General features: G+C 48.5%; 1 protein-coding gene across 2 annotated transcripts; it reads left to right on the plus strand.

Annotated features, from left to right (window-relative positions):
• Positions 1-2,219: 2,219 nt before the first annotated feature.
• LOC121271110 lies at positions 2,220-13,310 on the plus strand. 2 transcript variants are annotated; one of them, XM_041176874.1, is made up of 3 exons: positions 2,220-2,332; positions 12,109-12,268; positions 12,412-13,310. In XM_041176874.1, the coding sequence occupies exons 1-3, from the start codon at positions 2,273-2,275 to the stop codon at positions 13,251-13,253; spliced, it is 1,062 nt and encodes a 353-aa protein (XP_041032808.1). In that variant the 5' UTR covers positions 2,220-2,272; the 3' UTR covers positions 13,254-13,310. The 2 variants fall into 2 exon arrangements, with proteins under 2 accessions (XP_041032808.1, XP_041032807.1); XM_041176873.1 differs by having other exon boundaries at positions 2,222-2,503.
• Positions 13,311-15,066: the final 1,756 nt, after the last annotated feature.

The following is a 15,066-nucleotide window of genomic DNA, read 5'->3' on the forward strand; positions in this document are numbered from 1 at the left end:
ACCCATTCTCTCTATCTCTATCCTCCAGCCTTTCTCTTTGTCTATCTCATCTCCTCCACCCTCCCTCTCTCTGTCCATCTCTCTCTCCTCCACTGTCTATCTCTCCCTCCTCCAGCCCTCTCTCTCTATCTCTCTCCTCCAGCCCTCTCTCTGTCTATCACTCCCTCCTCCACCATCTCTCTGTCCATCTCTCTCCTCCACCCTCTCTCTGTCTATCACTCCCTCCTCCACCATCTCTCTGTCCATCTCTCTCCTCCACCCTCTCTCTGTCTATCTCTCCCTCCTCCACCCTCTCTCTCAGTCGATCTCTCCCTTCTCCACTGTCTCTCTCTCTTCCACCCTCTCTCTGTCTATCTCACTTTCCTCCACCCTCCCTCTCTCTATCTCCCTCTCCTCCAGCCCTCTCTATCTCCCTCTCGTCCAGCCCTCCCTATCTCCCTCTCGTCCAGCCCTCCCTCTCTGTCTCCCTCTCCTCCAGCCCTCCCTCTCTGTCTATCTCTCTCTCCGCCAGCCCTCCCTCTCTATCTCCCTCTCTTCTCCAGCCCCTGCTCTATCTCTCTCCTCCAGCCCTCTCTCTCTATCTCTTTTCCAGCCGTCTCTCTCGTTCTATCACTCTCTACTCCAGCCCCCTCCATCTCTCCCTCCTCCACCCTCTCTCTCTCTATCTCTCTCATCTCCACCCTCTCTCTCTATCTCTCTCCTCCACCCTCTCTGTCTATCTCTCTCTCCTCCACCCTCTCTGTCTGTCTATCTCTCTCTCCTCCACCCTCTCTGTCTGTCTATCTCTCTCTCCTCCACCCTCTCTGTCTGTCTATCTCTCTCTCCTCCACCCTCTGTCTGTCTATCTCTCTCTCCTCCACCCTCTCTGTCTGTCTATCTCTCTCCTCCACCCTCTCTCCCTCTCCTCCAGCCCTGTCTATCTCTCTATCCTCAAAACTTATTTCTCCTCCAGCCCTCTCTCTCTCCAGCCGCCCTCTCTGTCTATCTCTCTCCTCAAGACCTATCTCTCCTCCACCATCTCTCTCTCTCTCCTCCACCCTCTCTCCCTGTCTATATCCCTCTCTCCTCCACCCTGTCTGTCCATTTCTCTCTCCTCCATCCTCTCTGTCTGTCTATCTCTTTCTCCTCCATCCTCTCTGTCTGTCTATCTCTTTCTCCTCCATCCTCTCTGTCTGTCTATCTCTTTCTCCTCCATCCTCTCTGTCTGTCTATCTCTTTCTCCTCCATCCTCTCTGTCTGTCTATCTCTCTCTCCTCCACCCTTTCTCTCTGCCTATCTCTCTCTCTCGTCCACCCTCTCTCTGTCTAGCTCTCTCTCTCCTCCAGCACTGCCTCTTCCCCCACCACCTGATCTGTCTCCTCCAACACCCTTTCTCTGCCCTCAACCCCTTCGCTTTCCCAGCACCCTCCCTTTCTCTCACTCCCAGCACCCCCTCTCTATCACCACCCCCTCTCTCTCACCCCCCAACTCTCTCTCTTGCTCCCCTCTCTCTCTCTCACCCTTCCGCTCTCTAACCTGCACCCTCATCTTTCTCTCCCACACACCTCTCGCTGAGCCCTCTCTCTCTCTCACCCCGAAACCCCTCTTTCTCTTCCGCACCCCTCTCTCTCCAACAACCCCCTCACCTCCCCAGTACCTTACCGCCCTCTCTCTCCCCTACCCCCCTCTATCCCCTACCCCCCCACTGTCCCCTACCTCTCTCCCCCTCACCCCCCTTCTCCCTTCCCCACCCTCTATCTCCAACCCCTCCCTCACCCTCTCTCACCATCACCTTCCCACACTTTCCCTTTTTTCCTTCCCCGACCCCAAAATGAGATTGCTCCCGATCCCAGCTACAGGAACCTATGGGGACTGGGGCAGGGGTGCGGGTTGAAGGCTCCGAATCTCATCCGATAACTCCCGCTCCCGAATTCCCTCCGTGTCCCGAGTCGCCCCATCTCGGCGGGGAGAAGGCAGCCGATCCGCTGCGGCTGTCAATTTCACGGCGGGCGGGCGGGACGTGGGCGGGTCCGTGCCGCTCGCGCCGTCGCTCATTGGCTGCGCCCGTCCTGACGTGTGGCCTTTGTGCCTGATTGGCCGGCACGCGGCGAGCCTCCGGCTGGCAGCGGCCAATGGCAAGCGGCGCTGTGGGCGCCGCGTTCGGCACGCCGGCCTGGGGAAGGCGGGAGTTCCGGCCGGATCAATTTCCGGCGCGCCCCACGCCCATTTCAAGCGCGATCTTAACGCCGCTGCAGGTATTGTCTTGGAACCCGGGCCGAGTGAAGGGGCGGGGATGGTGGAACCCAGGGCTCCCCGCTTCAGTGATGCTGCACTCAAGGTGCTGGTGGAGCAGGTGAGAGCCCACAAGGAGGTCCTTTTCCCCTCGGATGGCAGGAAGATGCCCAGGCAGACCCTGCGCCAGGCCTGGAGGGAGGTGGCACTCTATGTCAACCTCAAAAGTATCACCCCCAGAACCTGGCTGCAGTGCCGCAAGAAGTTCAACGACCTCACCCGCACGGCCAGGGTGAGTACGATGTGCGGCAGGCGCTGTGCCGTCAATTTTAACTCGACGCACTGGAATCACATGGGAAAATGTGAACTTGTCCACTTTGGCAGGAAGAATTAAGTGAGTGCAGAACTCTTGAGGTACTGAGGGATCCGGGTGTTCTGGTGCATGAATCACAAAAAGCTAGTATGCAGGTACAGCAACTGATTAGGAAGGCAAATGTCATTCATTGCTAGGCGAATGCAATATAAAAGTTGGGATGTGTTGCCAACGGAGGGTTACCTTATGAGGCGAGGTTGGATCTGTATCCATTGGAGTTTAGAAGAATGAGAGTGATCTTATTGAAACATGAAGAGCTTGAGGGGACTTGACAGGGTGGATGCTGAAAGGATGTTTCCCCTTGTGGGGACAAGTTTTAAAAATAAGGGGTCTCCCGTTTAAGATGGAGATGAAGAAAATGTCTTTCTCTCAGAGGGTCACGAGTCTGTGGAACTCTCTTTCCCAGAAAGTAGTGGAGGCAGGATCATTGAATATTTTTAAGGCAGAATTAGATAGATTCTTGAGTGACAAAGGAGTCAAAGGCTATAAGGGGTCGACAGGAAAGTGAAATTGAGGTTACAATCAGATCAGCCATGATCTTATTGAATGGTGGAGCAGGCTAGAGGGGCCGAGTGGCCTACTCATGCTCCTAATTCATATATCCGTATGCTACAGTACTGATGGAGACCAATTGGCCATCGGGTTTGCCCCGGCTCTCCGAGCAAGCAATCCATTCCCCTGCCTTCTCCCCGTAAACCTGCACACTCTTCCCTTTTCAGATAACTGTCTTTTGAATTCCCTTTTGAATGTCTCGATCGAACCTGCCTCCACCACAATCCCAGGCAGTGCATTCCAGACAACCACTCGCTGTGCATTAAAGTTATTTTCAGTTTTGCTTCTCTTGCCGATTACTATAAATCTGTGCCCTCTCATTCTAAATCCTCTCATGCATGGGAACAGTTTCCCCCTATCTACTCTGTCCAGATCCCTCGAGATTTTGAATCTCTATCAAATCTCCTCTCAGCCTTCTTTTCTCCAAGGAGAACTGTCCTAACTGCTCCAATCTATCGTCATAACTGAAGTTCTTAAATCCTGGAACCATTCTTGTGACTAGCTTCTGTGCTCTCTCCAATGCATTCACATGCACTAACAGAATGACATTGAAAAGATAGCACAGAATCAGACAACCCGCCCCAATAAGGCCATGCTGGCATCTCACACCACTTGATCCTCCTTTCAGTGTATCCTCCTCTAACCTCTATTTCCTTTTCCATCATTTGTTTACTGCGCTTCCCCTTAAATGTGTCTATACAATTTGCTTCGACCTCTCCTTGTGGCCATGAGTTCCACATTCTCACCACCATCTGGGTTTCTTCTGAACTCCCCCCTGGGTTTCTCAGTGACTACATTGATGGCGTCTCATCTTGCTCTTTCCCATAAGTGGAAACCCTCTCATGTATCTACTCTGTCAAAAATGGTCACAATTTTAAACACTTCTTATAGGTCACTTCTCAGCCTTTGCTTTTCAAGAGAGAAGAGATCCAAGCCTATGCATTGTTTCCCAATACCTATAACCTTGTAGCCCTGCTATCATCTTGTAAATTCTGTTTGTACCTTTTCCAGTGTCTCTAGACTGTTAACGGAATCCAAGCTGGTTAGTGAAGCCTAGACCAAGACACACAGCTTTTCTTTATCGAGAGTTTATAGACTTGTTTGGTCTCCAGCTCTCCTCCATTCCATGTTGTGTCCCAATTATCCCCTATTTATATCCTCTTTCAAATCAATAAAACAAACTAGTTAATTAATTAATTAAAAGCTCCTTCAAGGGGTGTCCCCTATTTATCGACTCTTTTTAGGGAAACAAAATATCCTCCTTTAATATGCACTTGAAGACAATTCATGCTCATCACCTGTTTCGCTTAACTTTAACAATGTAATTGATATCATATGAACAAACCTTAATGTAATAACAAACCTCAACCATGTAATTGACATGAACAAACTTTAACAATGTAATTGACCATACATACAGACACGCGAATTAGGAGCAGGAGGAGGTCTCAGCTTCTTGAGCCTCTCTGCCATTCAATAAGATCATGGCTGATCTGATGGTAACCTCCTCCTACCCCATTGCTTACCAAGAAACTGTGTACCTCTGCCTTAAAATGATTCCAAGACTCTGCTTCCACCGCCTTTTCAGGAAGAGTTCCAAAGACTTGCAACCTTCAGAGAAAAAGATTCTCCTCGTCTCTGTTAAATGAGTGACTCATTTTTAATCAGTGACCCCTAGTTCTAGATTCTGCCACAAGAGGAAACATCCTCTCCACATAAGACATTGACATGTACACTTTCTATAATATAGAGAGCAGAACTGTACACAGAGCTCCCAAGTACGGCCTAACCAAGCTAGCATGTTCAAGGCTAAAGGTAGGAAGCAGGTCTTCACATATAGGGCAGTGAAATTTAGAACACTCTCCCTGCCCACAGAAATCGGTTAAGGCTGAGGGTCAATTCAATATTTCAAAACTGAGATTGATAGATTATCGTTGGGCAAAGGTATTGAGGGTTACGGAACAGAGGCAGGTAGATAGACTTAAGATACAGATCAGCCTTGATCTAGTTGAATGGCGGACAGACTTGAGGGGCCGTTGAGGGGCTCCTATAAGAACTCCCCATCCTCACTCATAGGAACAGGAGTAGGTCACATAAACCCTCGAGCCCATTCTGGCATTCACCTAGATCAAGGCTAATCGGCGACCTAACTCCATTTACTCATTTATCCCTTAGACATTTGTTAACCAAATATGTCATCGATCTCAGTTTTAAAACTAACAATTAATCTAGCTTCAACTGACCTTTGCAGAAGAGTTCTACCAACCTTTGCATGAAGAGGTATTTCTTAATATCTTTCCTCAAATAGTCTAGCTCTAATTTTTTAGATCATACTCCCCAACCAGGAGAAATAGTTTAGAACCATAGAAAAGGTACAGCACAGAAGGAGGCCATTCAGCCCATCTTGTCCATGCCAGCCTGAGGACACCCAGGTACCCTTTCTAATCCCACCTTCCTGCACCCGGCCCATCGCATTGCAGCTTACAGCACTTTAGGTGCAGATCCAGGTACTTTTTAAAAGAGTTTAGAGTTTCTGCCTCTACCACCAACTTGGGCAGCGAATTCCAGACACTCACTACCCTGTGTGTAAAAAACTTCTTCCTCGTGTTTCTCTATCTACCCTACATGTTCCCCTTTAATATCTTGAAAACTTTGATCAAATCAACTGGAACCTTCTAAATTCCAGAAAATACATTTGTGAAATCTCTCCACGTAATTTAACCCTTGACACCTAGGTATCATTCTGGTAAATCTACTGCACTCCCTCAGAGGCCAATATATCCTTCTCAGCGTGTGGTGACCTGGACTTCCGACATTACTCCAGATGTCTTTATGAAGGCACCTTTGTGATAATTTTGTGTACTTGTCCACAGCATTTGAATGATCTGTGTACCTGGCACTATAGACTTTTTGAACTTTTAGCTTTTCACTATTAAAAAAAACTGTTCTACCCTTTGAAGGTCAAAAGTGGATGATCTCACATTTACTTACAAGGAAATCCGTTTGCTACAGTTTTGCCAATGCACTCAATCGACCAATATCTCTTTTTCATGTTAAAGCTTCCATCTATAATGCTTACACTGCCCTCCTATATTTGGTTATGTAGTCCATCCTGTAGGTTGTCAATAAATGCAGTGAACATTTGAAGTCCAAGAAAGATCTTTGTGGGCACACATTCTGCTAGTTAGATTACCTGCCCATTATCCCTATCAACCCTCTCCTGTCACTCAGCCAGTTTCCTGAACAGGTCAATAATTTGCCTTCAATTCGATGAGCATCACTATTAGTTAACCGACTCTGCTGAGAGGCTTTATGAAAATGCCTTTTCTCGATCTGTATACATAACGTCCACAGACATTTCCCTGAGGGGTCTTGACAGGGTGGATGGGGAGAGGATGTCTCCGCTCGTGGGAGAATCTAGTTTAAAAATAAGGGTTTGCCCATGCAAAACGTTGACGAGGTGAATTTTTTTCTCTCATGAGGGTCGTGAGTCTTTGGAACTCTTCCTGAAAAAGCAGTGGAAGCGCAGTCTTTGAATACTTTTAAGGCAGAGATGGTAGATACTCGGTAAGCAAGGGGGGGCAATAGGTTATCGGAGGTAGGCGGGATGCAGGTTTGAGGGTACTATCAGATCAGCCATGATCTTATTAAATGGCAGAGCAGGCTCGAAGGGCCACATGGCCTACTCCTGCTCCTGGTTCATATTTTTGTATGTCTTTTACTTTAGTCATCTCTTCAAAAAAAAATTCAGGTTTATCAAACATGATAGAAACTTTACAAATCCATGCTAGCTCTTTCTAATCAGCTGAAAATTTTCAAGGTGCTTAATCACCCTGTCCATAATTATAGCCTCTCATTAACAGATGGGGAGATGGGGTTATGGAGAGACAGTAGCATAGTGGTAATGTCACTGGACTAATAACAGAGACCCAGGCTAATGCTCAGGAGGCTTGGGTTCAAATCCCACACGGCAGCTGGTGGAATTTAAATGCAGTTAATAAATGAGGAATATAAAGCTGCTTTCAGTAATGGTGACCTGGAAACTCTCATCCACTGTCATAAAAACCCATCTGGTTCACTCATCTCCTCCAGGGAAGGAAATTTTCTGTCCTTACTTGGTCTGGCTTACATGTGACTCCTGACCCACAGCGATGTGGTTGACTCTTTACTGCCCTCTGAAATGGCTGAGCAAGCCACTCAGTTCAAGGTGCAACAAATTGAAAGAGCTTTGGAAGGTTATAGTTAGAGCATCTGCAATGTCCTCACCAACATCCTTCAATTAGCACTCTTTTGTGCTGTTATTTTGTAAACATTAATTTGGGCGAGTCCCAAACATGTGGCTCATTAGTCATTGCTAAATATAATAATGCATGCCTCCTGGTTGACTCTGAGACCTACTGCTGAGGAAAACTACCTGAACACACTCCAAATCCACTACCTTTCTGATGTGAAACAAAAACAGAATTACCTGGAAAAACTCAGCAGGTCTGCTGCCAGACCTGCTGAGTTTTTCCAGGTAATTCTGTTTTTGTTTTGGATTTCCAGTATCCGCAGTTTTTTTTGTTTTTTACCTTTCTGATGTGTACTGGTTTGCTTATCTCAATCCATTTCAAAGTAAAATGCCCTATTAAAACCATTGGGCCATTGCTACATGCTTATCCAATCTCCCACTACAGTCTTAGATCATTTTTCCAATGCTTAATTCTACCTATAACCTCGCCATTGCCTGCTTACTGCACATTACAAGCATCTCATCATCAAAGTGATTTCATCCTTAATGCTTAATCCCACTCATCCTCCTCGACCATATTCCCTCTCTTTCCTGGAGTCCCTTAAACTTGGAATGTTTAGTTCCCATGTCCCGACTGTCTTGACATTCTCTGTAATGGCTATTTTGTTTCAAAGTGAATTTGAGCCTATAATTTATTCAATTTGTTCCTCATGCCCTGTGCCTTTATTTGGGCCACACACCCTACTCTTCTAATGGCTTTCTCACACACTTATTTTCTCTCTCTCCTGGTTTAATTACTTTACATCTTTTACTTTACCTGTAGCATCTACTGCACCAGCTCTGATGGCACCATCTCTTCTTCCCCTTTGTTTGTTTTCAGTTCATTATTTATGCTGCCTTTTCCCACTGGACTCTCCACCCACTTACCAATTTGAAGACCTTGTGATGACTCAATTGACTCTTTCCACTCAGACTCTGGTCCCAGCCCAGTTACAGTGGAGCCTGCCCCAGTGGTACAAGTGACATCCTGTTCCATTGCAATGGAACCCCTTCTTCAAACGCCATTCCTTCAGCCACCTGCTTCCCTCCCTAATCTGCTTATCCCTTTGCCAATTTGCATGCGGCTCAGGCAATAATCCAAAGATTATAACCTTTAAGACCCGATCTTTAACGGAGCTCCTCATTCCTGTATTTTCTGAATGGGATCATTTGCCAACTCTTCCTTGTGTTGTTGGTCCTAACATGGATCAATCACAATCACTATCACTAGATTCTGTCCTCCTTTTCCAATGCCCTTTCGAGTCAGCTCAAAATTGTTTCTCACCTTGGCCCCAAAAAGAACATAAGAAATAGGAGCTGGAATAGGCCATTCAGCCCTTTGAGCCCACTCTGCCATTTAATGATATCATGGCTCATGATCTACTTCTACAGCATTTTCCTGCACTATCCCTAAATCCCTTGATGTGTTTAATATGTAGAAATTGATCAATCTCTGTCTTGAACATCCTCAATGACTGAGCGTCCACAGCCCCCTGGGGCAGAGAATTCCAAAGATTCACCACCCTCGGTGAAGAAATTCCTCCACACCTCAGTCCTAAATGTCCTGCCCCTTCCTCTGACATTGTGTCCTCTGGTTCTAGACACCCCTAGCCAAGGGAAACATCCTTCCTGCATCTACCCTGTCGAGCCTGTAAGAATTTTATAAGTTTGAATGAGATCTCCTCTCATTCTTCTAAACTCCAGAGAATAAAGGCCCAATCTAGTTAATCTTTCCTCACAGGACAACCCCTCCATCCCAGGAATTAATTTGGTGAACCTTCGTTGCACTCCATCTATGGCAAGTATATCTTTCCTTAGGTAAGATCATCAAACAATACTCCAGGTGAGGTCCCAGCAAGGCTCTACATCATTGCAGTAAGACATCTTTAGTCCTATGCTAAAACCATCTTGTAATAAAGACCAACATACTATTTGCCTTCTTGACTGCTTGCTGCACCTGCAGGTTAGCTTTCAGTAGCTCGTGAACAAGGACACCCAGGTCCCTTTGAAATACAATACTTCCCAGCCTCTCACCATTTGAGAAATACTGTGCCTTTCTGTTGTTCCTACCAAAGTGGATAACCTTACCTTGTATTTCATCTGCTAATTTTTGCCCACTTGATTAGCCTCTCCAAATCCCCTTGAAGCGTCTTTGCCTCCTCCTCAGAACTCTCAATTCCACCTGGTTTTGTGTCATCTGCAAACTTAGAAATATTACCTTTAATCCTCACATCTGAATCATTGAGAGAAAGACAGCAGACCGTGTGGATTAAGCTTGGGGGAACACTGTGGCATAGTGGTAGTATCATTGGACTGGTAATCCAGAGGCCCAAACTAATGCTCTGGGGCGATGGGTTCAAATCTCACTGTGGCATTTAAATTCAATTGGTAACTAGCATTCAATATTGTAAAAACCCATCTGGTTCACCAATGTCCTTTAGGGAAGGAAATCTGTTGTCCTTAACAAGAACAGAATTACCTGGAAAATCTCAGCAGGTCTGGCAGCATCGGCGGAGAAGAAAAGAGTTGACGTTTCGAGTCCTCATGACCCTTCGACAAAACTCACCTTGCTTCTGTCACCCTAGTTCTGTCGAAGGGTCATGAGGACTCGAAACGTCAACTCTTTTCTTCACCGCCGATGCTGCCAGACCTGCTGAGTTTTTCCAGGTAATTCTGTTCTTGTTTTGGATTTCCAGCATCCGCAGTTTTTTTATTTTTGTTTTTATCTCTGTTGTCCTTACCTGGCCTTGGCCAAAGTGTGATGCCAGAACCACAGTAATGTGGCTGACTCTGTAATGGTCCAGCAAGCCACTCAGTTCATGGGCAATTAGGGATGAGCAACAAACACATCCCACAAAGGAAAAAAAAGGGCTGCTTCCAAAGATCCCATTTATCCTCTTGATAATTAAATCTGTTACAACTACCACATTACACTTCTGCTCCATTTCCCTTTGGACATCCTCCTGTTCTAGTTGTCCCTCCGCCAGTCTTTCTCCAAATGCTCACAGATAACAAATACATCATATCTGTTGGATAGGGTCAGTTTCCTCACATTCTTATTCCCTACCTTGCCTGGGTTCTCTTGAACCTGTCCTCTGTTGGCCAAACCGACTCCCGCCTGGACCTGCACCTCTCTATGAGGCGTGACCGAGTGTGGAATAAACTGTCCAGATATTGCCCCCCATCCCTTGTGGGGAGTCAAAGTCTCCCTCTCATCCTCTCAACAACACAGGGCCAGAGAAGCTCGAGAGATGGAAACATCTACTGGAGACGTGTTCGCTTAGGAAATTGTGCTGATCACAAACTCCCCACATACTTCAGATTAGACGCAGAACTCGCTTTGTCATTTCTTAATTTACATTATTCTATTATTTCTATCGAATTACTTAAGTTTTATTTCTCTTTTTCTATTCGCCCCAAGTATTAAGGCAGAAATTTTAAACGCATATTCTCTAAAGTTTACATGAACCACTTTGAGTATTGAAGGTAAAAGAGAAACACCTCCTTTCCACTCTGTACTGAATTCCCACTCTCACCAAATTCCCAATGTGTAAACTCTCTTCACACTGCACTCTTCTCACAACCACACAGTGTTCGCTTTGTGCATTTTCCTTTAGTCACAACAGCTCTCTCCCCTTCTCTATGCTCCCCTCTCCCCAATCCACCTCTCTGCTCTCCTCCACCCTGCTCCCCTCTGCCGCCCTCTCCCCCTCTACGTTCCCATCTGCTCTCTGCCCTACTTTCCCCTTCTCTCCCTGTCTTCTCACCATCTTTGCCCCCCTCTCATCCTCCTCTCCCCTTTCTCCCCCTTTTCCTCTTCTCTGTCCCACCCTCTGCACCGCTCTCCAGTTTCACTGCCCCCTCTCCCTTCTCCACCCCTCCCTCTCCGCACCCCTCTTCCCTTCTCCACCCCTCTCTCAGCACACCCCTCTTTTCCCTTCTCCACCCCTCCCTCTCCACACCCCTCTTTTCCCTTCTCCACCCCTCCCTCTCCACACCCCTCTTCCCCCTTCTCCACCCCTCCCTCTCCGCACCCCTCTTCCCCCTTCTCCACCCCTCCCTCTCCGCACCCCTCTTCCCCCTTCTCCACCCCTCCCTCTCCGCACCCCTCTTCCCCCTTCTCCACCCCTCCCCATCGCCTTCTCCCCCTTCTCTCGCTACGAGCACCTTCTCTGCCTCCACTTCCCAGTCTCCCTCTCAGCCCTCGCTTCCACACTCTGCCCCCTCCCTCTCAACATTCGCTCCTCCCCTTCCCTCCCTCTCCACCCCCCTTCCCTCCCTCTCCACCCCCCTCCCCTTTCCCCCTCACTCTCCACCCCTCCCTCGCTCTTACCACTCTCTGCTCCATTTACACCGCCTACTCTCTCACCAATTTCTCCCCCCCCACCCTGAGTGTTCACTCTGTACATTTTTCCTTCAGTCACAGCCACACCTCATACCCACCCCCCCGCCTCCTTTATCTAACTGCGCTCATTTGCTGTCGAGTGCCTCACAACAAACAGAAGGAGCTTTGACCTGGTAACGACTAGAAAGCTTTTCACTATTCTGCTAAAGGCTTTCACAGGTCAGCCTCCGACTGCTTTCTGCACCAGGCCTTGCTGTTGCTACTCACACCTTGCTGCGGTCTGCCCTAGATGGAGCTGTGCCTCACACGACCCCTGACAGCAGCCAGGGCACTAACTCAGTCCCGTTCTTTCTGCAGGACAAGTTGGCCCAGAAACCAAGGAATCCGCTCAGCGGTGGCGAACGGCCAGCCTCCATTCAAGCCCCAACCCAGATGGAGCAGGAAGCACTGGACATCGTCGAGATCTACAGCAGGCGTTGCATCGAGAACGGCGAGGCTGGAGGCCAAGTACCACAGGGTGTCTTCCAATTTCTCTTTATGCGCTCACTTCTTTGTTAAGACGTCACCCAGGCAGCACGGCCATCCCAGAGCTGCTCTGTGCCACTGTCGCTTCGCCTTGCCGGTGCTCGCTGACCTTTGTCCCTCTCCCTTTCGTTCCAGGTCTGTCCCATTACCTGGGCCTCACCGGGCAGGAGTTGGAGGAGCACCACCTTTTGGAAGATGCCCCCTCACCGGCTCTGTCCTTCCAGTACGCCGGCAGGGAAATCAGCCTGGCCGACAGCAGAGACAGCGAGCTTGAAGGACCCACACAAGGTGAACTATTCAGCAGTAGTGAGCAGGAGCTGAGCATACTGGAGAGGACAGTGCAGGACACAGATGGCCATAGGGCAGGCTCAGACTCGAGCTATGCTGAGGAACACAGAGATGCAGATTTGAGTGGCCCGGCCTTTAAAAGAAAGATTTTCCATGTGCATCATCAGCTGCTGGAGGCTTTGGACAGCCTGTCTCGGAGCTGCCTTACCTTGTCCGAGAGCGTCGAAGACTCTGCTTCCATACTTTGTGGCGTTCTGCCGCAGGGCATCAGCACCCTGCAGTCCACCATGGAGCACGTGGTGAGCTCGGTGGACGCGGCGGTGAGGCCCTCCACCCAGGAGCCGGTGGCACCAGCGCTGGCATCGTTGATCGAGGCTCAAACCGGTGCCATCGAGGCTCTGGCCTGCACCATCTCCTCCGGCCTGGAAAGGCTGGGGACGCGCATCGACCGGGGCTTCGGCCGGGTCACCGACCTCCTGCAGTCCGCCGTGCCGCGGCCGGCCGGCGGCAGTGCTGGCTCACCACCGGGTGGCGCCACGGGAGGGGCACGCGCCACCCTCCCTCCGGACACCGGCACGCCGGCCCCCTCGCCGCACGGCCAAGCGCCCTCTGCCCTGGAGGCAGCAGTGATACTGCGCTCGGAGGTGAGGTCCCCTCGTGCCCGGGCCCTTCGGGATCGCTCGCTATGAGCATCTGACCCGCCCAGAGTGAGTCACGGTCACCACCTATTGAAGACACTGGGGAAGGGAGGTTGGAGGGGGTGAGGGGAGGGCGGGGAAGAATCACCTTGTAGAATAATAAACACTAGAATAGTAAAAAGAACACTTATCAGAAACGCAGCTGGGTGATGATGTTGGTTCATGGTATTTGTATAAATCAATAAAGTGTTACCCTGTTTGCAATTCTGATTTTATCTGCTGGGTGGCTGTATTGGAACTAAGGGTATTGCAATGAGAGGTGTCATGGACACCAGCGATTGACAAGCTCCCACACGATGGGCTGGTCAGTAAATTAAATGCTCCGGGGATCCAGGGCAAAGTGGCACATTGGACCCAAAATTGGCTCAGTGGCTAAGGAAAGAAAGGGTTATGGTTAGCAAGTGTTTTGGCGACCGGATGTCTGTTTCTGGTGGAGTTCTGCAGGGCTCAGTACTGGGTCCTTTGTTGCGTCTATGTAAATATCACGGATTTAAGACTGATTGTAGGGTGTCTGACTAAGATGTTTGCTGATGATATCAAAATTAGCCACGTGCTTTGATAAGGAAGAAGCAAGCTGTCGACTGCAAGGAAGATATCAGTGGACTGGTCAGACTGAATTTCATTTGTCACTTTTCTGCCAATCAGAAGTGAGAGATAATAGAGGGAGATATCCAGAAATGAGATGAGAAACTTTTTCGCTCAGAGGGCTGTGCAGCTTTGGAACTCTCTTGCCTCAGAAGGCAGTGGAGGTTGGGGGGTCATTGAATATTTTTAAGACGGAGGTAGATTGATTCTTGTTAGGCGAGGAAGTCAAAGGTTATCAGGGGTAGATGAGAATGTGGAATTCTAAACACATAGAGAGCAGCCGTGATCTTATTGAATGACGGAGCAGGCCCGAGGGGCCGAATGGCCTACTCCTGCTCCTATTTTGTATATACGTTCGAATCATTGATTGTGGTTAAAAAAAAACCCCACCTGGTTAGTTAATGACCCTTAGGGAAGGACATCTGCCATCCTTACCTTGAAGGGTCAGGGAGTTGGGTTGTTTGTGGAGGTTATCAGTTTGGGACTTGGGCAAGGAATCCCTCCTTGGCCTCATCTGTTGCCCCAAGTGTCGGAGCGTATGCACCAATGACAGTGGCGTGCTGATTTCTCGCTCAGCTGAAGCAGGCAGTTATGAGGCGCTTGCGTACCCCATGGGGGAGTCGCTGAGGCATCAGACAAGCTTGTGGCGAAGGTCACCTTGTGAAGGGCGCGTTCCTAGCCTGTGCGTGACTCTTTTTTTTTTGAATGCCAACCACTACATGGTCTTGACAGAGTGGCTGCCTCATTGCAGTGGCAAAGAGTGGGGTGAGGAGGGGGCCTCCAAGACAATTGAAGGCCAGACCCTGTCGAGAGACATTAGCACGGTCTGTGCCTTAATTACAACAATGGGGTTGGCTCTTAACTTCCCTCTGAAGTGGCCTGGAAAGTTCCACTACCTTCTCAATGCTGGCTTTGCTAGTGATGCCCATTTCTTATCAATGCACAGTAAAAGATTAGAAAATTTCCATTGTCACTTCATTTAAGGATAGGAGAGAAAAACTGGGAAATAATAAGCTATTAGTCTGAAAGCAGTTGTACGCAAATTAATAGAACCTATTATTGACAGAGTGATTGAATATTTGGACAAACTTGAGCTGATGAGTATGGATTTGTAAAGGCTAAGTCATGTCTTAACCATTTGATTTTTATTTTTTTGGGGGGGGAGCTAAGTAACAGTGCGCGTGTGTGAGTCTATGGATGTTATTGTCTGAACTTCCAG

This window comes from Carcharodon carcharias, chromosome 29 (genome assembly GCF_017639515.1).
Source record: "Carcharodon carcharias isolate sCarCar2 chromosome 29, sCarCar2.pri, whole genome shotgun sequence".
Taxonomy (NCBI): domain Eukaryota; kingdom Metazoa; phylum Chordata; class Chondrichthyes; order Lamniformes; family Lamnidae; genus Carcharodon; species Carcharodon carcharias.